The sequence below is a fragment of the Lupinus angustifolius genome, chromosome LG18 (genome assembly GCF_001865875.1).
Source record: "Lupinus angustifolius cultivar Tanjil chromosome LG18, LupAngTanjil_v1.0, whole genome shotgun sequence".
NCBI classification, from domain to species: Eukaryota; Viridiplantae; Streptophyta; class Magnoliopsida; order Fabales; family Fabaceae; genus Lupinus; species Lupinus angustifolius.
The window spans coordinates 6590675-6614534 of NC_032026.1; the positions used below are offsets into that span (position 1 = coordinate 6590675).

Consider the following 23860-nt stretch of genomic DNA (forward strand, 5'->3'; position numbering starts at 1 on the left):
TGATTCTTTTTCCTTAAAAATGTATGGATAATAATAATAATGTATATTTTTTCAAATAATATATGAAAATTGTATAGAGGATGTCTTCCATCTAAGAAAGACTAATATATTTTGAAGTATAAAAATCACTAAGGAATGTATATTTTTATTTATTAAATAAGAAAGTGATATAATAAAAATCATATCCAAATTACCCAAATGACATTTTTTTTACATTCCCATATGTCATGTACTTAGAAGAAGTTGTGTGAGAATTTAGATGAGAGAAATGAAATGAAGAAGGAAACATCAAGGTAATGAAATTCAGCAATATCCAAACATCATATAATTGTTTAATTCTCACACGGGTAGTGTCTCCAACAACTCCCAACTTAGGGTTGAATGTAGTAAAAATATGAAAAATAACAAAGTATAGTACCCAAATAAGAAACAAAAGTTAAACTCTTATAGGTCTAGGTCTCTACAGACCCTGATCAATGAGGTAATCTCCCAACCTCTCAACAACCATGTTGCATTGTCCAGGAGTCACAGGTTCCTCATAGAGACCAAAAACAAGAGCTTGACCAGTTTTCTTTATGGTGACTCCTCCAGAACCCTACCAAAAGTAACAAGGACATAAATTAGTACCCTTGAAAGACATATAAAAGAATCCAAAACACATGAAAAGCTACTCATCTAGATTAGGTGCAAACTACCTAATCTGGCAGTCTAGAAAAATAAGAACTCTAAGTGCATCTCACTTGTCTATGATGTTCCAGATAAATAATATTGAAGCAAAATCAGAAAAATGATAATCATTTAATTTTTTTAACACATGCTTTCATTGATAAGAGTCATGATTTGAGACATCAGATCATTGTTGGTAAAATTTTACCTTCTTGCCACGAATAACAGCTCCTGGTTCTCCTTGAATGACCATGTATTTGGTTCCACCAAGGTGCAAACCTGTAGGAGCAAGATGACCAGGTTCGTCAAAATCCTTCATAATACCAGTGATCTCCTGAGGCTTAAACTGGTAAGAAGTACAAATGGATCAGAACCTCAAACTAATATTGTTCCATAAGGATCCAATAATTTATCGATATAATGAGAGTAATTAGATCATGTCAAAAATATGAAAGTTTCATAAAAAATGAGATTCAATGGAAGGTTAACCTGAGGGAAAGAAGAGCTCTGAGCCCAAACGGAGCCATCATGGCCAATAATTGCAGAGGCGTTAAGGTGATGTCCAGTGCCATCAATATCACACATCAAATGTTCATCAACGTAAGTTTGCCACGACATATTTGTTTGAGTGTTTGGTTTCTTCTTCTTGTGTTTGTGTTTTTGTGTCTTTGTCAGCTTCAAATATATTTAGTATTAAATAAGGGCTTGGAATGGATCATGGGTGAGTGAGGGGTGATGCCCGCTCCACCATCCCTTTACCTCCACTCACTTACTGCCACTCATTCACCTTCCCCTTCATTTTAGAAGCTATCTCTCTCTATTTTCCTATTCTCATGCATTTCCATCCACAAATGGATTAGAGATAGTTGGATGAATTTTATAAAATTATTCATAGTTTAATAATTATTTAAATAATAATAACTTGAGACAAGTTTGAGTGAAATTACATATTATTTTTTCCAATTTGGTGATTCAAATAAATAAAAATTATGTTTGAAAGCCATATCACATTAAACCAATCAAAAACCAAGTCTGATTGAGTTGAACCAATCTAAATACGTAAATGAATTTCTGAATAAATTGAGGATCTAATTTTGAATTAAAAAAAATGATATTTCAAAATGGTAATTTTTATTAGTAAAGTAGCATAATTTCCTTTTCACACTAGATGCATAACCTTCATTTCTATTCTAATCCTAAATCCTTAACATTTTACTTTACTGTATATTATTAATGATTGAACTAAGTTATGTAGTATGTGATAGTAGTTTCAGTTTGAGGTATTTGATTATATGCAATTCATTAATTTTTTTTTACATTTTTATGATATTAAAAAGTAGGTAAACGAACCACCATGAGCTTAAGATCATAGTGGCTTGAGGGAGGGATAGAATGGAACTCAATGACGAGAGAGGAATGAGCCCTTGCATGTCAAGTATCAAAAAAAAATCATAAAAATCAATCCTTGTGTGAAATATTTTTTTTGTTTCATTTGCTCATATGGTTAACTGATCATGATGAGCTGTTGGCCCTCTGATGTGTTATATTAGTCTCACATGCAATTAACTCGATATTGTTAGTATTGGCGAAGAAATGAGGTAAAACAATTGATTCGCCACCATGGAATCTCGACATGGCATCAACAACTTTGTGTGAGGTACTCATGCGATACTTTATTTCATATTGACAATCAATAAGCTTAGTTGCTCATTTATGTTGTTTTGAAGTGTGTAAGGCTAATGTCATGAGATATTTTAAATTTTGATAATCTCTTAGTATTCTAAAGTGCCTACTAATTAAATATTAACGTTAATTTTTAACTGCTTATGTGACAATGAACTGTTGGAAAAACTTTTAATCATAGACTTTAATTGTGTGGGAGACTTTATACTTTATACTTTATACATCCATAATACATATTAAAGATGATAAACATATACTATCATAATATATACCCAAGATCTTTCATGTCAAATCATCAAAAATGCATATATTGAACTACTAAAGATGATGAACATACTATCATAATATATAGCTATAATCTTTCATCATTTATCTTTCAACTCCATGCCCTTTGTCCTTGTATATAAATGCATGTTCATATAGAACATGTAGGTTCTTTGGTCTTCCAATTGTAGACCACCCTTAACCTTAGTTTCTCCTCTAATGAGATGAAAAGAATGATTTTGTGTCTTGCATTGTGGTTCATCTTGTGTTATGATGTAGTCTATAACTGGAGACCATAACTCTTTATTTATAAGAAGTGTTTACCCTTACATGAATATGATGCTACTTGATTTCTTATTCCAATTTTGTCCATCATAAAATAGAAATAAGATTTTAGGTATCTACACAATAATTTCTATGACAATTATGTCTATAGCCATATACCTTACATGAATTAGATCACTTTAATTTGGCTACATAAAATAATGACCCTAACCACACTTAAACATTACATGTGTGACAAAAAAATTCTTACATGAACATCTCTCAGATATATGTTGAAGCATATTGTAGGTGGGTGGACATCTTTTTGTTGAAGAAGGCAAAATGTGATCAGCTTAGGACAACATCGCACCAATGGCCACAATAGATGCATCAATTTCAACATAAAAGGTTCTAGAGAAATCTAGAAGGTCTAAGATAGTGGTTTTAGTCATTTCATTTTGTAAACTTGTAAAGGCCGAATTAGCCGTTGATGACCATGTAAAACTATGATTTTTATTAGATCGATGAGAGGGATAGTGAGATAGGCATAATCTTTGACAAACTTACGATAAAACCTGGTGAGATCCAAGAAACCTATATATGGCATGGGTGAATGAGTTGGAGGCCAATACACCAAATCCTGAATTTTGTCAAGGTGAGGTTGCATACCTGTTGCTGGAACGATATGTCCTAAGTAGCTAAAATTAACACAAAAAATGCACTTAAAAATTTGACAGCAAATTGATTAAAACCTAATAGGTCCAACACTATCTTCAAGTGGATTAGACGATTGACTAAATTTGCACGTAAACAAGAATGTCATTAAAGAAAACAAGAATAACCCACCATAAGTGAAGTATGAGTAAGTCATTCATGGCCACTTAAAAAGTGGATGGAGCATTCATGAGGCTGAAAGACACCAACATAATTTCATAATGCCCATTAAAAGTGTGAAAAATTGTCCCTTAAGTGTCTCATGGATGTACTCGAATTTGATGGTATCCTCACCATAAGTCAATTTTTGAAAAGATCATTGTACAATCTAACTCATATAGAAACTCATCAATAGTCAGTATAGGGAATCGATCAGAAATAAAAATTGAATCTAGAGTTTTATAATCAACCCAAAATCTCTAATTACCATCTTTCTTTCTCACTAACAGTATTGACAAAGAAAATGGATAGATGCTAGAAACTGTTAGAGATTTTGGATTAATTCAGCTTGTTAGTTAGTAGGAGAATTAGTTTGTTTCTACTTGTATGCAAAGTTAGTTGCAACTTAGTTGTTATAAATATCATGTAATTGAAGTTTGCAATAACAACTTGATTCATATACATTGATTTCACAATTATCTTCTTCTCTGTTCTTAGTTTTTTACTTCTATCATCCTTTCATTCATTCTTTCTTCTTCTTCTGCTATACATAAAGTATTGCACTGTGTGTGCATATACATTTCTGTTTCTTGCGTAACAAGCTAATACAAATGTGTGCATAATAGCTGAAGTTGCTTGGTTAATCTCAACAGTGGTATCTAGAGCAAGGTTCAGTGAGGAACAACCTGTGTGGAGTAAAGGGTATAACCAAGTCAAAAGAGGAGAACAAGAAGTGAGGCTGCAAAACTGAAGTACTTGAAGAACAAATGGCTAATGGCAATGGTTTCTCAATGACACTGCCAGTGCTAGATACTAAGAACTATGATAGGTGGAGGATCCAGATGAAGGCAATTTTTGGATTCCAAGAAGTATATGAGATCATACAGAATGGGTATCAAGAGATTGAGGATGATGCCAATGAAGCTCAAAGAACAATCTTTAGAGAATCCAAGAAGAAGGATTGCAAAGCCTTGTTCTTAATCCATCAATGTGTAGATGGAGCAAACTTTGAAAAGATTGCTGGTGTAAAGACAGCAAAAGAGGCTTGGGATAGCTTGGAGAAAAGCTATGAAGGTGCAGCGAAGATCAAGAAGGTCAAGCTTCAAACCATAAGAAGGAAATATGAACTTCTACAAATGGAAGAAAGTGACACAATCTCAGATTATCTTACCAAGATTCTGACTTTAACAAATCAGATGAAGGCATGTGGAGAAGAGGTAAGAGACCAATCTGTGGTTGAGAAAATGCTTAGAACCTTAACTCCAAAGTATGATCATATAGTAGTAGCAATAGAAGAGTCTAAGGACTTGGAGGCCTACAAATTTGAAGAATTACAAAGCTCTCTTGAAGCACATGAGCAAAGGCTAAAAGAGAGGTATGCATAAAAGGGAGAGGCTCAAGCACTACAAACTCAATCCATCAAGAAATCAGGTCGACATTGGAACAACAATGTGAGAAGAAATAAGGATAGATGGTAGAATGAGAAATGGAGAAAAGGTGAAAGTTTGAAAACTGAACAAGGCTCCCAAGAAAATGATCAAAAGAGAGGCCCTACCTGGAATTCAATGAACAGGAAGAAGCTTGATAAGAAGAAGATACAATGCTACAATTGTAGGAACTATGGTCACTATGCAGCTGAGTGCAAATTCAACAAAACATTGGGCAAGAAGAATGAAGAAGCAAGGTTAGCACAAGGTGCAGAACCAGATGATGATGATCATTACCTACTTATGACTACTACTAAAAACAGTGAAGAGGATGGAGACTTCTGGTATCTTGATACTGGATGCTCTAATCATATGATAGGTAAGAAAGGATGGTTCACCACACTTGACGAATCAACAAAGAGTCAAGTAAAATTTGCTGATCATAGTGCAGTGTCAGCAGAGGGAATTGGCAAAGTAATGATCAAGAGAAAAGATGGGAAGTCTGCATACATCTCCAATGTCCTCTATGTACCAAAGATGAAAAACAACTTACTGAGCCTTGGTCAATTACTTGAAAAAGGCTACACAATGGAGATGAAAGATGGTATGATGAAAGTGTTTGATAAAAATAAACACAATATCTTGAAAGCTCCTATCTCAGCAAACAGGACATTCAAGATAGGCATACAAATGACTGATCAAAGGCGTCTTCAATCAACTCTTGAGAAGGACACATGGCTATGGCATCAAAGGTTTGGGCATTTAAACTTTAAAAATCTAGACTTGTTGAGCAGGGGAGGATTTGTGTCTGGATTACCTCAGGTTAGTATACCAAAACAAATGTGTGATGAATGTCTTACTAGCAAGCAAACAAGAAATGCTTTTGTCTCAAATGTTCCATCCAAAACAGAAAAGGCACTAGAGGTTGTATACAATGATGTATGTGGACCTTTTGAAGAAGATTCAATTGGAGGCAATAGGTATTTTGTAACCTTCATAGATGATCACACAAGAAAGAAGTGGATCTACATGCTAAAGAAAAAGAGTGATGTGCTTGCTACATTCAAGAAGTTCAAAGCTCAAGCAGAAAGGCAAGTTGATGCAAAAACTGAAACAACTAAGGTCAGATGGTGGAGGAGAATATGTGTCTGCTGAATTTTAGGATTTATGTGCCAAAGAAGGAATAATACATGAGGTAATTGCTCCCTATACACCTCAACACAATGGTACAGTTGAGAGAGCAAACAGAATAATTCTTAATATGACTAGGAGCATGCTCAAGACAAAAGGATTGCCTAAGAAGTTTTGGGGTGAGGCTGCTTCTACTGCTGTGTATCTTCTCAACAGATGCCCAACTAAAAGATTAAATGAGAAGACTCCTGAAGAAGCTTGGACAAGAATCAAACCAAATGTGAGTCATCTGAAGATATTTGGCTCGATTTGCTACACACATGTTCCTGAGGCCAAAATGAGAAAATTGGATGACAGAGGGGAGAAACTCATTTTTCTGGGTTATCATTCAATTGGTGCATACAGAGTTTTTGATCCTAAGAAGACAAATTAATAATAAGCAGGGACTTGAGATTTGATGAAGATCAGTGTTGGAACTGGAATGAAAAAGGCTCAACAGGTAATCAAGATATCTTGCTGCAATTTGAAGATGAGGAAGGAAATGACTTGATTGAGGCAATGGTGCATGATCAAGGTGAAATATCCAACACTCCATCCAATCATCCAACAAATCAGAGACAGAGACATCCACCATCAAGGCTAAATGACTATGAGGTATTCCCTGATTCAACCATCACAGCAGATGGTGACTTTGTGCATATGGCATTACTTGCTGAAATGGAACCAGTAAGACTAGAAGAGGCACTGAGTCAACCTCAATGGATTGAAGCAATGGAAGAAGAACTAAGATCAATTGAAAGGAATGAAACATGGAGTCTAGTCCAACTGCCAAAAGGAAAAAGAGCCATTTCTGTCAAGTGGGTGTACAAGACCAAGTTGAATCCAAATGGTGAAGTGTCAAAGCATAAAGCCAGGCTTGTTGCAAGAGGGTTCTTACAAAAGCAAGGTCTTGATTATGATGAAGTTTTTGCTCCAGTGGCTAGGCTAGAAACTGTAAGGCTTGTAGTTGCCTTAGCAAGCTATAACTGCTGGGAAATTCACCAAATGGATGTGAAATCAGCATTCCTAAATGATCCCCTGGATAAAGAAGTCTTTGTGAAGCAACCACCTGGTTTTGAGATAAGAAATAAGGAAGATCTAGTGTAAAAACTACACAAAGCATTGTATGGGCTCAAGCAGGCACCAAGGGCATGGAATAGAAGAATTGATGCATTCTTGCTACAACTTGGGTTTATAAAATGCACTGCAGAACATGGTGTGTATGTAAAAGGCAGTAATAATTCAGATCTTCTTATTGTTTGTCTCTATGTAGATGACTTGTTAATCACGGGTGGAGATTCAAGAGACATCTCAGTATTCAAACAACAAATGCAATCAGAGTTTGAGATGTCTGATCTTGGCAAACTAGCATACTTCCTAGGAATTGAGTTCAAGTAAACCAAGCTTGGGATAGTTATGCACCAAAACAAATATACAAATGATGTGTTGAATAGATTTAAAATGATTGAGAGCAACAAGGCATCCACTCCTGCAGAATCTGGAACTCTACTCAACCAAGAAGGCAATGATAAACCAGTTGACAAAACATTGTTTAGACAAATGATTGGCTCACTTAGATACATATGTAAGACCAGACCCGATATTGCTTATGGAGTTGGTTTAGTGAGCAGATTCATGGAGGATCCTCAACAATCTCATCTTGTTGCAGTAAAGAGGGTAATGAGGTATCTGAGGGGAACAGTAGGGCATGGAGTTTTGTTTCCTTTCAAGCAAAACAGCAAAAACAGCAATGAAATGGTGGGTTTTTCTGATGCAGACTGGTGTGGAGACAAAACAGACAGAAAAAGCACAACAAGGTATCTTTTTAAGCTAGGTGATGCCCCTATAAGTTGGTGTTCCAAGAAGCAAGATGTAGTAGCACTATCCTCTTGTGAAGCTGAGTATATAGCAGCTTGTATGTGTGCTTGCCAAGCTGCTTGGATGATGTCATTGCTAAAGGAATTACAAATACAAACAGATGATGGAATCCTATTGTTGGTGGACAACAAATCTACAATCAATCTTGCTTTAATCCTGTGTCTCATGGAAGAAGCAAACACATAGAGACAAGGTTCCACTACATAAGGGAACAAGTGAGCAAAGGGAAGGTGAAATTGGAATTCTGCAACTCAGAATCACAACTAGCTGATATTTTTACAAAGCCTTTGAAGAAGGAAAGGTTTGAGAAACTAAGATGGCAACTTGGAGTTAAGAATGTCAATGAAATCTGAATTAAGGAGGAGTGTTAGAGATTTTGGATTAATCCAGCTTGTTAGTTGGTAGGAGAATTAGTTTGTTTCTACTTGTATGCAAAGTTAGTTGCAACTTAGTTGTTATAAATATCATGTAATTGAAGTTTGCAATAACAACTTGATTCATATACATTGATTTCACAATTATCTTCTTCTCTGTTCTTAGTTCTTTACTTCTATCATCCTTTCATTCTTTCTTTCTTCTTCTTCTGCTATACATAAAGTATTGCACTGTGTGTGCATATACATTTCTGTTTCTAGCGTAACAAGCTAATGCAAATGTGTGCATAATAGCTGAAGTTGCTTGGTTAATCTCAACAGAAACAACAATTCTTTCCTTCAGCATATTATGTAGCATTGATGTAAAATCTCCTTTTGAAGTTACTCATAGAGTTTATTGTTCACTAGTGTAGTATTGGCAATAAGGCAATGTCGTGATCTTGAGCTCGTGGTAGAGATGGGACAACATCCGTTGTATATTCTTTTGTACAACTTTATATACCATTAATTTTAATTGGTCGAAAAAAATTATTTAAATTATAATTGTAATTATTAAATACTTGTCTAGTCAATCACATCTCTTAACACATGAGCACATGGAGTGACATAAAATTGTGGAATAGAAGATGTGCTGTGGAGATAGGCCATGGTTGTTTAGAAAATTGGGTCATAATCTTATAAAAGTGTTTAAATTTAAGGGTGAGATGATTGAGGAAGTATGGGAGTAGTGTAGGGTAGGCTATAAAATACTCTAACCACAACCAACAATTTAAGATGTTCGAAACCTAAAGTGTGACATTTTGATCGTTGTAATGCGAACAAAAAAAGTTTTATTGGAAATGTCAAATTCACTTTAATAATCTATACAACTCAAGAGATTAGTGTTCCACTTTCAACTCATACCTTTTGATACACAACAATAAATAGTTTAACCATATCATACAAGATGAAGGATTGAGTATGTACCGGGTTGAGATAGGTTATGTTTGTCACTCACCTGAGCTTAAAAATTGTTCTGATCAATTTTCAAACCCAAACTCTACTCTAAATTCAAAGGACTTGATAATTTCAGGTTTGATTAAGACCGAACCAAAATGAGACAGAACTAGGTTGGTCCAAAGGATAGTATAGAACATACTTCTCAAAATAAATAATTTTTTTAATATGCAGTACACAAACTTAATTTATCTGATAAAGTGGCATATAGTACACTAACTTAATACCAAAAGACTTTGCATAATAATAATTAGTACAGATATATTTGCAATTTTCTCATCCAGAATTTGCATAACAACAAGTAGCTTTTGCATTATTTCAGTGAGTTCTTCATCATTCATGTTAGTTGCTGGAAGGGTCTTCAAGTAATGGAAAACTTTGTAGTCAATATTAAAGTAATTAACCTATGCATATATAGAATGATACAGTGGACATCTCAAAATTGAGAACCAAGCAAACAGATAACATGTGCAATGTTCTGAGTTGTGAGAACATAAAAGTTAAGTTCAGAAGTGATATAAATCTATTGATATGGATGGTAAAAGTATTTTAAAATCTAAGACTGCACTAGATCCCTAACATCTAACATGTACAATGATGTTATTGTAATGATTGCATTAGATAATCACATTAAGATTAAGTTCAAAGATAGCTGAATTACGCAATAAAATACTAGCAACAACAGTAAGGTTGAGCATGTAGGTACTACGAAGTACTATCAGAGTTAGGAATGCAACATACAATTTTTGCTTGCATTTTTTCAACAATGGTAAGAGGTATGTCGTGTAAGCACTAATTAGTTAAACATAAAAAATAGAACACGTGATAGAATTGTAACCAAAACATACTTGAGTATGATGGTCTTTGCTTTCCCTTTACAGAGCAAGATAGAGTTGGTTTAAGAAATCCCCTACAATTTGAACATATACAAGGCATTATAATGCAGTTTTAACATAAACAAATTATAAAGCATATGAACATTTCATAGTTGGTTCCAGTCAAGGCACCATACATTAAAAAAACTTATCATACAAACTTCAAAAATGTTCAGTAACCTTCTATATTTTTGCACAGTATGTTAGGTATCAGTGGTTACAATACACATAGAGTTTATCTTTAGGTTGATCGTCCACAAGATGTTGTGGAACGTAAGGGCCGTTGACTACGGATTCCCAAATATCCGAGTCTATGGCCTCAATAAAAATTTGCATGCGCACTTTCCAGTAGGCATACCCTTCACCACTGAATATTGGTGGTCGATTAATGGATGACCCATCACCACCAAATGGATTTGAAGAACCCATTCCTTTTCCCTTTAGGATCACGAATACGCGGTTGAGCTAGCACTTCGTACTAGCTCTGATACCACTTGTTAGGTATCAGTGGTTACAATACACCTAGAAGGGGGGGGTTGAATAGGTGTCGCGGTTAGAATTACCGCTTTTCGCAAATCAACACTTAATGCTGAATCAACCCTATTTAATCGATTAAGGAGAAAAGGATAATCGATTATAAGCACAGTCTTAATCGATTAACACAAAAAACAGTTTTAAACAGAAACTATTTTAATCGATTAATAGAAACAGTATAATCGATTAACACAGGAATATTAATCGATTAAACAGAACCAGTAAGCAATTACAGAAACGATTAAATGCGAAACAAATAACCGATAACAGAACGAATACAGAGCTTACAAATTTGTATATCAGAATAGCTTGCAATACAACAAAAGAACAGAATGTATTAGTTGAATCAAATATACAAATTAAATCGATTGAAAACAGTAAAGAGAGAGAGAGAAACAAATCCTGCAACTCGAATTTTTATCCTGGTTCGTTTGCTGTCCACTGCAAACTACATCCAGGCCTCCCGGCTGACTTGGGAGATTTCCTTCACTATAATCGAATCAATGTAATTTACAAACACATTATCCAATTACAACACTTAGCAAATGACAAGAAATCAAAGAAACTATCCAATGGTTTGACTCCCTTCCTACCGATAAAGAAAACGTTTCTTTCGGCGTAGCCCCAGCCAAAGAATCTCTCGTTCTTTCCTTTTCTTACACTCTAAGCTATGAAGAAACACACAATCTCTACTGGTGATACGACACCAAGAGATTCCCTTTCACAACAATTATACAAGAATTACAAGAGTAATATTAAGCTATACCTAAGCTCAAATACAACATGAAGGCTTTACTCTAATGCACATTTAACACAAACACATGTGAAATGACAAGTATTAGTTATGAAAACAGAAGTTACAGAATCATAAAATTCATGAAAAAACGCATCAAAATATGCATGAACATGTGAGGGAAAACGTGAGAGATTATAACATGAAATGCACTCAATCCTAAAGCAAGGAATCTCTCATTTCTAAACTCACTAATGCAATTAACAAATAGATGCAGCAATTAACACGTAGAATGCTCTAACTCTCTAATAAATGCAACATGCAACTTATGAGATTAATTCTGAAAACGCAGTTTATAAAGAATCAGTCCAGAACCCCAGATAATCGATTAAATACCTTCTTAATCGATTAACGGGACTAAAAATCATAACTGATTCTGTTTTTCAGTTTTTCAGTTTCAACAACTTAAAAATCAGTTAGGTTAATCGATTAACGTAAACCTTTAATCGATTAACTGCATTACAAAAACGTGTTCCAGTGGCAACCACTTTACACAGCAGTTGGGTTAATCGATTAAAGGTATGGTTAATCGATTAACACTAAATAAAATATGTATTTTCAAATAGAAAACATCAAATATGTTATGCACTTAGATAATACATGTTTGACACTTAGTTTTATGCCTAGAATGCATATATACATGTATTTATGTAATGCATGAACATATTATCAAATGAACATATCTCATGGATGAAATGATTTAAAGATAAATGCATATGAGACATGTTTTAGGTGCCCTAAGCCTTCGACTCAACTTAAACTAGAAACTAGTCTAAGCCTAGTACCAAATAAAAGACTTAAGCACGTTGGATTGTTGGTTATCTTCAAGCACTTTTAGGCACACGTTGTCCTCATCAAAACCATGACGTTCAAGGAGAGCTTTCCAAAGTGTTCCTCTTGACATGCACACTTTCAATCTCCCCCTTTTTGATGATGACAAACTCTACATCAAGTTCATCAATTTTAAAGTAACAATTGCTTGATGAATAAGCTTGAAGATTGTGTTGGCAAGGTTGATGGAATGCGCACATTTATCGGAAGCTGTTATAACGATCAACCTGCACAATTGAGAAGCAACAAAACAACCTTTCTCCCCCTTTTGACATTATCAAAAAGATAACCCAGGTCAAAAAAGCTAGGAAGAGATATTAGTTAATCATAAAACAATGTTAATGAATTAATTTGGGTTTTAACAAATTAACCTGTTTCATTTATGGGTAAATTGAACAAATGCGCTTTATTGGACAAAAAATAGCTAATAAGAAGTGAGAATGGCATGCAAGATTTAATCAAATATTAAGCATTGTAAGCATTATTAAATCTCAAATGATCAAGATCCATTCACTAAGGCAAATAAGCTATTTTGACATAATTATAGCAAAAACACAAACATTTGCATAGCATAAAGAGTAAAGAAAGTCATGAAATAGTACAGGCCATAAAGTCAAATAAAAGACAAATAGCAAAATACGAATCAGTTCTGAAAGCAACAACGATAACTAAATCCAGAAGGTGCCACAAGATAAAAATAAACCTAAGGATAGGATAACCTAGGTCTAAGGTCAGCTAAACTAAGGTTGAGGCGGAGGATAGACAGGCTGATCATCAGGCACAGCAGTGTTCTGATTTCCCTGGATAAGCATAGACAGCTTCTGAAATTCTGAGCAGAACATGGCATTCTGAGCCTCAGCGGTAGACTGAATCATAGTCCTCAGCTCCTGAATTTTGTTATCGGTGTAGGCATTCTGACGTTCCTCGTATTGCTCCATACCTGCAAAATAAGAGTCCTTCAGCCCTTGGAAGTGCAGATCCATGCGGTTGTTAAGTCGTTGTTCCATGGCTTCCATCTGAGCTAAACCAAACACAGAGCTCTGAGGTGCTGTTCCAGACGACTCCCCCTGATTAGTTGCATTCTGATTACCCAAATCCTCCTGATGCTCATTATCCGACAAGTCCAGATCAAAGGTGGTATAGTCCTCCTGATACTGCCATGTAGTACCATACTTGTAAATTCCCATCTTATGAATGAGACTCTCACCCACCAAGTGATCTTTATCAGTGTACTCAGTAATGATGGTATCAGAAATGTCAATGCGCAAATAATCAACAATGCGGGATATGAAAATGCTATACGGGAGCAGCTTGGACTGAGACAATGAAACGCTGTTCATGATTTTCAGAATCTCCTCAGGCCAATTGATCATCACGTTATTCTTTACAGCGTACATGAAACGCAAATCATTCACAGTAGGCTGTGCATGATTAGTGTTCCGCTGCACTAATATGTAAGCAATAACATAATGCAATAACCTGTTCTCAACAGAAAGTGACCCTGCCTTGGTCAGTTGACCCTGAATATACAGATGAGGGCCCCGAAGGAATGACTTATACACATCAACGGGATCAAAATTGTCCTTGACCCAAGAACAGTCCCCTATTCCAAAACCAGACGACGATAAACCTCCAACATTCAGAAATAAATCCTCACTCATCTCAAACAGATTACCGGAAATCATGGACCAATATTTGCCATCCTTGTATCTAAAATTAGCGTAAAATTCCCTAACTAGAGCAGGGTATACGCGTCCCTTCAATTCCAAAAACTGAACGGCTCCTTGAGCCTCCATGTCATGCGGAAAACTAAAGTTTTGTTCCGCTAACCAGGTTAAGTCGGCATACCTGATGTATGTAGGCTTGCGGCCTTGAAATTTTGCCAACCGGGTCTCTTGCAAAATGAGGGAATAATAGGGGTCACCGCGGTCCCGAGTGGAGGGTGAGCCGGTTTCCCTTCTTCGAATGCGCGTTGCTGTAGTCTTGACCCGCTTTGGACGACTCTGCTCCATTGAAGATGATGAACTCGAAACTGAGATTGATGAACAGAGGGGCAAAGCCTAACCTAGGGTTTGGATTGGATGATTCGGAATTGAGTGGATTTTTGGATGAAATAGAATGATTTCGGAAGGTTTGAGAGGTTTAGGATGAGGTTTACTTAATCCTATTGCACCTGGATTAGTATTGTTGCTGTTTCAGAAAATCAAGGCGCAAAGAGGTTGCGAAAAGGTCAGAAAAAGTGCAAGACCGAGACACTGTTTGCCTTTAACGTACTGGTTTTAATCGATTAACGGGATGGTTTAATCGATTAAAACAGTGTAAAATTTGAATTTTCAAAAAAAATTGCCCAGGTAATCGATTAACGGGCTGTTTAATCGATTAAGTTTTAGAAAATTTGAATTTTCCAGAAATGAAGCCCAGGTAATCGATTAACTATTGGCATAATCGATTAAATCAGAGAAAATTTCGTTTTTAGGCAGCAGAGTGGTTTCGACTTTTTAGGACACACGTATGCATTATTACAGATTTATCGAGACATATATAATCACATTAAGAAGTTAATCAAGAGATATATTTTTGCATTTTTAACATATATCATTCAAACATGAAACACATAGGCATAGAGAAGCAAGACAATTTATGCAAACAGCTAAACAATTTTTAAACAAGATATTGTTCATCAAGAATTCCTAGTTCTCTCCTTAGAACATAGAAGGTATCCCTGGGAAGGGGCTTGGTGAAAATATCTGCTAACTGTTTAGATGTTTCCACAAATTCAAGAACACAGTCACCTTTTTGTACATGGTCACGCAAAAAATGATGTCTAATTTCTATATGCTTTGTTCTAGAATGCAAAACGGGATTCTTGGATAGGTTAATGGCACTTGTATTATCGCATTTTATTGGGATCTTTTCAAGTTTAAGACCAAAGTCCTTAAGTTGCTGCTTCATCCAAAGGATTTGAGCGCAACACACACCAGCGGCAATGTATTCCGCTTCAGCGGTGGACAAAGCAACACAGGCTTGCTTCTTGCTGTGCCATGCTACTAATGAACTGCCCAATAGGTGGCAAGTACCACTAGTGCTTTTCCGATCCAACTTACATCCGGCGAAATCGGAATCGGAATAACCCACCAAGGATAGTGAGGCATCCCGAGGATACCATAATCCCATGTTAATAGTTCCTTTTAGATATCTCATGATTCTTTTAACAGTTATATAGTGTGATTCTCTAGGTGATGATTGATATCTCGCACACATGCATACACTGAACATGATATCAGGTCTACTTGCAGTTAAGTAAAGTAAAGACCCAATCATACCACGATACTTCGTTACCTCGATTGCTTTTCCTTTCTCATCTTTGTCTAAGTAGCAAGCAGATGCCATAGGTGTGGAAGCTTCCTTACATTTGTCCATTTCAAATTTCTTGAGTAGCTCTTTGCAGTATTTCGCCTGATGGATGAATATCCCACTTTCTAGCTGCTTTATCTGCAATCCTAGAAAGAATGTGAGTTCTCCCATCATAGACATTTCGAACTCCCCCTGCATCATCTCAGAAAATTCTCTACACAAGATATCATTAGTAGATCCAAATATTATGTCATCTACATAGATTTGTACAAGCAGAACATGATTTTCTGATTTTCTAATAAAAAGCGTTGTGTCAACCAAGCCTCTCTCGAACCCTTTTTCTAAAAGAAAGGTACTAAGTCTGTCATACCAAGCTCTAGGAGCTTGTTTGAGACCATATAGTGCCTTTTTAAGTTTGTAAACATGGTTCGGATATTTAAAATTTTCAAAACCAGGCGGTTGGTCAACATAAACTTCTTCTTGAATGTATCCATTCAGGAAGGCGCTTTTTACATCCATTTGAAAGAGTTTGAAGTTCATTAAAGATGCAAAGGAAAGAAGCATTCTGATGGCCTCTAGTCTGGCTACAGGAGCGTAGGTTTCGTCATAATCGATACCCTCCTCCTGGTTGTAGCCTTTGGCCACCAAACGTGCTTTATTTCGAATTATTAAGCCAGATTCATCAAGTTTATTTCTGAAGACCCATCGAGTACCAATTACGGGATGATCATTAGGTTTGGGGACCAAGTCCCACACATGATTGCGCTCAAACTGGTTTAGCTCTTCTTGCATAGCTATACCCCAGTGTACATCCTCAATGGCCTCATCAACGGTCTTAGGCTCAATTTGCGATACAAAAGCTACAAAATTACAGAAATTTCGTAAGGAACTACGGGTTACCACTCCCGTAGATATGTCACCTATAACTTTATCAATTGGGTGAGCTTTCTTTGTTTTCCACACGGTAGGCATGTCTGAGTGCTCTTGAGGTTCGATTTGACCTTCATCATTGGCTCCTTTTTCATTATCCATGTCCTTGGAGTATGCTTCTTCCAAAGCACCTGCAACATCATCAGAAACGACCTTTCTCTTCTCTTTTGGAGAAGATTCGTCAAACTGTACATGGATAGACTCTTCAACTTGCATTAAATATTTGTTAAAGACTCTGAACGCTTTGCTATGAATCGAGTATCCCAAAAATATTCCCTCATCGGCTTTAGAGTCGAATTTCCCTAAGGCCCGCTTTCCATTATTTAATATAAAACATTTGCAACCGAAAGCGTGAAGATGGGATATATTTGGTTTGCGGCCTTTTAAAAGTTCATAAGGAGTTTTGTTCAAGTTTGGCCTTAAGAGTACTCGATTTATAACATAGCATGCAGTATGAACTGCATCAGCCCAGAAGTACTTGGGGGTATTACTTTCGTTAAGCATGGTTCTCGCTAATTCTTCTAAAACACGATTTTTCCTCTCTACAACTCCATTTTGTTGTGGAGTGCGAGGAGCAGAGAACTGATGCAAAATGCCATGCTTATCACAGAATTTGTCGAACTGAAAGTTCTCAAATTCTCCCCCGTGATCACTTCGTATATATATTATTTTTAGGTTAAGTTGGTTTTGGATTTGCTTGGCAAGATTTTTAAAATTTTTGAACGCGTCGCTTTTTGATGATAAAAACAATGTCCATGTAAATCTAGAGAAATCATCAACAATAACTAGAGCGTAGTAACTACCACCAAAACTCATGATTTGTGATGGTCCAAACAAGTCCATATGGAGTAGCTCCAAAGGTCTTGAGGTGGATATCACATTTTTATTTTTAAAAGAGTTTTTGGTTTGTTTACACTTTTGACAAGTGTCACAAATTTCTTTAGTTTTAAAATTCAATTTTGGTAGCCCCTCAACTAGTTCGTTTGATGATAATTTATCTAGATGCTTTATATGGATATGTGCAACACGTCTATGCCATAGCCAGATGTCATCTTCTTTAGAAATAAGGCATTTTGAAAATAATGTAGTGACATCGTCCAAATTAACCATGTAAATATTATTTATACGGTGACCAACAAATTTAACGTTATTAGATAAAATATCACGAATGACACAACAATCAGAATCGAAGGATACACGATTACCTTTATCGCAGAGTTGGCTTATACTCAACAAGTTATGTTCTAGTCCTTCAACATAAAGGACATTATCAATCAGAGTTTGGGATGAGTTACCAACTGTTCCTGTGCCGAGTATCTTTCCCTTGTTGTTGTCTCCATAAGTGACGTATCCTTTTCCTTTAAGTGAGAGATCCAGGAAATTTGATCTATCACCTGTCATATGCCTCGAACACCCACTATCTAAGTACCATTTTTGTCCATGTGTTCGGAGACATACCTGCAAAATAGATTACTTACTTTTCTCAGGTACCCAATTGGTGTTGGGTCCTTTTCTGTTAGTGATTAGGGAATTATCTCCCTTCTTTTTCCATACATAAACTCCGCTAGGTATACCATACTTTTTGATATAGCATGAATGATAAGTATGACCATATGTGTTACAATAAAAACAAGTAGGAGAATGCTTATGATATTTGTTTTTAGCTTGAGCTACCGGTTTTCTATATGGTCGCTTCTTTTTAGCAGTGCGAGTATAACCTAGACCAGTTCGATCACCAACATTTCTAGTTTGATTAAGCAGGTTATCTAATTGCAGTTTACTGTTTGTGAGACGTGTGAGTTTTTCATTTAGTTTAAAATTGTCCTCTTGCAAAGTCTCGCAAGTCTCACAGACAGGTTTTTGACATAAGTTACTAGCAGAGCAGTTACATGAACTACAAGAATAGATGAGATCTAAAGTTTCATTTTCCAGTTTTAATTCATCTAATTCTTTTTGTAATTGGCTTATTTTTTGTTCGTTTATCAGGATTATTCTTTTCCTATCAATGTTAATTCTAGCCAATTTCTTTAATTCATCATGCAACTCGACATAAGCATCATACAATACATCATAAGGAGGTGAATCATTCGAAGTGGATGAGGTGTCAGAATATACCTCATCATTGCCCTTGCATGAGTCTGAATTTGTATTGATGTCAGATCTGGCCATCAGACACAGCTTTGCTGACTCCTCCTCACTATAGGTGCTCGATGTCGATTCCTCCTCAGGTACATCCCAAACGATGTAAGCTTTCTTGGATTTGAAGTCCCTGGGAGTGCTCTTCTCTGAATCAACCTTCTTTAGGTAGGTTGGACACTGAAACCTCATGTGCCCTACCTTTCCACACTCATGGCAAGTGAAGCGATCCTTGTTATTCTTGCCTTTACTGGTTGACTCTTTCGCTTCCTTCTTTTGAAACTTTTTGAGTCCTCCTTTTCTTTTAATGAATTTGCTAAATTTTCGGACTAGGAGACCCATAGTTTCATCATCTAGATCGGAATCAGATTCATCATCAATTTTCTCTTCTTTGTCTTTGGAGGTCGTGGCCTTCAAAGTGATGCTCTTCTTCTTCCGGTCTGATTCTTCATTCATGGTCAAGCGACCCAACTCCATTTCATGCTCTTGAAGTTTTCCAAATAAAGTAGCTAAAGGCATAGAATCTAAATCTTTAGACTCAACAATTGCAGTCACCTTTGGTTGCCATCTCCTGTCAAGACAACGCAAAACTTTATTAGTTAGTTCACCTCTAGCAAATGATTTATCGAGAGCAACTAAATGGTTGACAATATGAGTGAATCGCTTTTGCATATCACATATTGATTCGCTTGGTAACATGCGAAACAACTCATATTCGTGGGTCAGCGCGTTCAGTCTTGCGCGCTTGACTTCGCTAGTGCCTTCGTGAGTCACTTGTAAAGTGTCCCACATTTCTTTCGCATTATGGCACTGCGAGACCCTAAAGAATTCATCATATGATAGGGCCGATGTGATGATGTTTTTGGCGCGCAGGTTATGCTGGACCTTTTTGCGCTCATCATCGGTCCATAAACTTTTCGGTTTATCTTTAGGTTGATCGTCCACAAGATGTTGTGGAACGTAAGGGCCGTTGACTACGGATTCCCAAATATCCGAGTCTATGGCCTCAATAAAAATTTGCATGCGCACTTTCCAGTAGGCATACCCTTCACCACTGAATATTGGTGGTCGATTAATGGATGACCCATCACCACCAAATGGATTTGAAGAACCCATTCCTTTTCCCTTTAGGATCACGAATACGCGGTTGAGCTAGCACTTCGTACTAGCTCTGATACCACTTGTTAGGTATCAGTGGTTACAATACACCTAGAAGGGGGGGGTTGAATAGGTGTCGCGGTTAGAATTACCGCTTTTCGCAAATCAACACTTAATGCTGAATCAACCCTATTTAATCGATTAAGGAGAAAAGGATAATCGATTATAAGCACAGTCTTAATCGATTAACACAAAAAACAGTTTTAAACAGAAACTATTTTAATCGATTAATAGAAACAGTATAATCGATTAACACAGGAATATTAATCGATTAAACAGAACCAGTAAGCAATTACAGAAACGATTAAATGCGAAACAAATAACCGATAACAGAACGAATACAGAGCTTACAAATTTGTATATCAGAATAGCTTGCAATACAACAAAAGAACAGAATGTATTAGTTGAATCAAATATACAAATTAAATCGATTGAAAACAGTAAAGAGAGAGAGAGAAACAAATCCTGCAACTCGAATTTTTATCCTGGTTCGTTTGCTGTCCACTGCAAACTACATCCAGGCCTCCCGGCTGACTTGGGAGATTTCCTTCACTATAATCGAATCAATGTAATTTACAAACACATTATCCAATTACAACACTTAGCAAATGACAAGAAATCAAAGAAACTATCCAATGGTTTGACTCCCTTCCTACCGATAAAGAAAACGTTTCTTTCGGCGTAGCCCCAGCCAAAGAATCTCTCGTTCTTTCCTTTTCTTACACTCTAAGCTATGAAGAAACACACAATCTCTACTGGTGATACGACACCAAGAGATTCCCTTTCACAACAATTACACAAGAATTACAAGAGTAATATTAAGCTATACCTAAGCTCAAATACAACATGAAGGCTTTACTCTAATGCACATTTAACACAAACACATGTGAAATGACAAGTATTAGTTATGAAAACAGAAGTTACAGAATTATAAAATTCATGAAAAACGCATCAAAAATATGCATGAACATGTGAGGGAAAACATGAGAGATTATAACATGAAATGCACTCAATCCTAAAGCAAGGAATCTCTCATTTCTAAACTCACTAATGCAATTAACAAATAGATGCAGCAATTAACACGTAGAATGCTCTAACTCTCTAATAAATGCAACATGCAACTTATGAGATTAATTCTGAAAACGCAGTTTATAAAGAATCAGTCCAGAACCCCAGATAATCGATTAAATGCCTTCTTAATCGATTAACGGGACTAAAAATTATAACTGATTCTGTTTTTCAGTTTTTCAGTTTCAACAACTTAAAAATCAGTTAGGTTAATCGATTAACGGGAACCTTTAATCGATTAACTGCATTACAAAAACGTGTTCCAGTGGCAACCACTTTACACAGCAGTTGGGTTAATCGATTAAAGGTATGGTTAATCGATTAACACTAAATAAAATGTGTATTTTCAAATAGAAAACATCAAATATGTTATGCACTTAGATAATACATGTTTGACACTTAGTTTTATGCCTAGAATGCATATATACATGTATTTATGTAATGCATGAACATATTATGAAATGAACATATCTCATGGATGAAATGATTTAAAGATAAATGCATGTGAGACATGTATTAGGTGCCCTAAGCCTTCGACTCAACTTAAACTAGAATCTAGTCTAAGCCTAGTACCAAATAAAAGACTTAAGCACGTTGAATTGTTGGTTATCTTCAAGCACTTTTAGGCACACGTTGTCCTCATCAAAACCATGACGTTCAAGGAGAGCTTTCCAAAGTGTTCCTCTTGACATGCACACTTTCACAGTAGACTTTCAAAATGGCTAGTAGTAATCAATTTTCAGTAGTAATAATTATATTTGCACGGTCTTACTTAATGCTCAATGGCCTTCTATCTCACTAAACATCCCAAAATAATATCATATTAAGATATAGGCATATACAAAAATAAAAGTATTTAACACTACCAAAAAACGAAAATAAGTTTTCATTTACAAAACAAAAAATAGTTAATAACAAGGTTGCTTATCAATCAATATTCATGGGTGTTCTTCCTTCCTTTGCTCCTTGTGATTGAAGAATCTTTTCAAAGACATTTTGCAAAACACAACCAATTTACATGAAAATGAAATAATACATAATTTTAAAATAGTTAGGTAATAGTAAAACCAAGTAGTAAACTCACCACAAATAATTTTATTGATGCTATTAAATTGATTAAAATCCTTATCATAAAACTTGAGATCAGTAGTATTTAGCAAATTTTGAGTGCACATGAGAGCTTTAACCATTTTAAGAGACAAAGAGCTGCAAAAACATCAAGCATACATTGAGTGATAAAACTTGACTCATATGCAACAGTATAAACCATAATGACAAATACATCACAATCCATGATAGGGAACCTTGTTTCATAAGATTTGTTGTCCATATATGGTTATAGAGGAAGGTTGTCACCATTTTTGCTTCCTCCAATAATTTTTGTACATTTTTATTTTTTCCAATATCCTCCAAACAAAGATCCAAACAATGAGCTAAGCATGCAGATCAATATAAATGTGGTCTTTTTTCTATCAACTTTTGGCTAGCTGCTTTAAGTGTTTTTTCATTATTTGTTACAATTTGAACTGACATATTCTTCTCCCACTTCATCCATGGTTTTATTCAACAACTGAAATTAGTACCCTGTGTTTCTACTATCAACATCAAAGACATCAATAGAATTTGTGAAAAAGGTTCCTTTGCTAGAGTACACACATAAATTAATAATGTGCTTGTAGTTTATACTATTAGTCCAACTATCGCATCTTATTGTTACCCTAGTCTCATTCCATGATATTTTCAATATTTTAATCCATTCAAGCATATTGTTATACTCAGCCTTCAAACACACGGTTGAAATTTCATAAGGAGTTGGACATTTAACTTCTTGACCAACCTCAAATGCTATAATAATTAAATTATGAAACCAAGAAGACTTGATTACATTCATGGCCAAACGTTCATAGATTATGAACTTTATCACAACTTCTCTAAGCTTCTTCCTAACTGATGTATCAATAAAACGACCAATTATTTTAGGTTGTTTCACACTTCTGCTCCCACTAGATCAACATTTGTTGATCTCAAATTAAAATCACCATCTTGTGATTTTGAAGAGTTACTACCACTTGCACTAGAGCTTCCACCTACTCATATATATATTCTCAGAACCTCTTGTTTGTTGCCTAAAATGTGGCATTTGTTCTCATTCATATTGTGAATTAAGGCTTGCTTGTTTAGCTTATCTCACTTGCTCATCAATATAGTCATCAATATTTTCTTCATTAGCATCCCCTCTTAATCGTGCTTCAATCTCATCTTTTCTTTTTTTGGAGTCAATTTGTTTTCTTTCCCATGGAAGAGGAGTGTCATCATGCTTTCTCTAAGTGCCCCAATGACTCTAACACAACCTCCTACTTGTCCTTTAAAATGTATTGTGTTGCTTCAATGTAGTGATACCCCCTTGATCACTTTTCTGCAAAGTTTATATTTAAAATTGTTTTCATGTCCAAGTACTCGTGTTCCAAAATGTCATCCTATATCTTCACTTGGAGCACCCTCTAACCTTTTAGCTGAAAATCCTTCTCTTTGAGGCATTATGAAAATTTTATACTACTTGAATGCAAAAAATACAATATAAGTTTA

General features: G+C 35.7%; 3 protein-coding genes across 3 annotated transcripts; 2 read left to right on the forward strand and 1 right to left on the reverse strand.

Annotated features, from left to right (window-relative positions):
- Nucleotides 275–1482, reverse strand: LOC109332409 (profilin-4). Its single transcript, XM_019567383.1, has 3 exons — nt 1156–1482; nt 875–1012; nt 275–595 (listed from the first exon to the last, which is right to left on the reverse strand). The coding sequence occupies exons 1-3, from the start codon at nt 1282–1284 to the stop codon at nt 461–463; spliced, it is 402 nt and encodes a 133-aa protein (XP_019422928.1). The 5' UTR covers nt 1285–1482; the 3' UTR covers nt 275–460.
- Nucleotides 4518–5135, forward strand: LOC109332500. Its single transcript, XM_019567483.1, has one exon. It carries the CDS (start codon nt 4518–4520, stop codon nt 5133–5135), a length of 618 nt encoding a protein of 205 aa, XP_019423028.1.
- Nucleotides 7809–8411, forward strand: LOC109332501 (uncharacterized mitochondrial protein AtMg00810-like). The gene has a single exon (XM_019567484.1). The coding sequence runs from the start codon at nt 7809–7811 to the stop codon at nt 8409–8411; it is 603 nt and encodes a 200-aa protein (XP_019423029.1).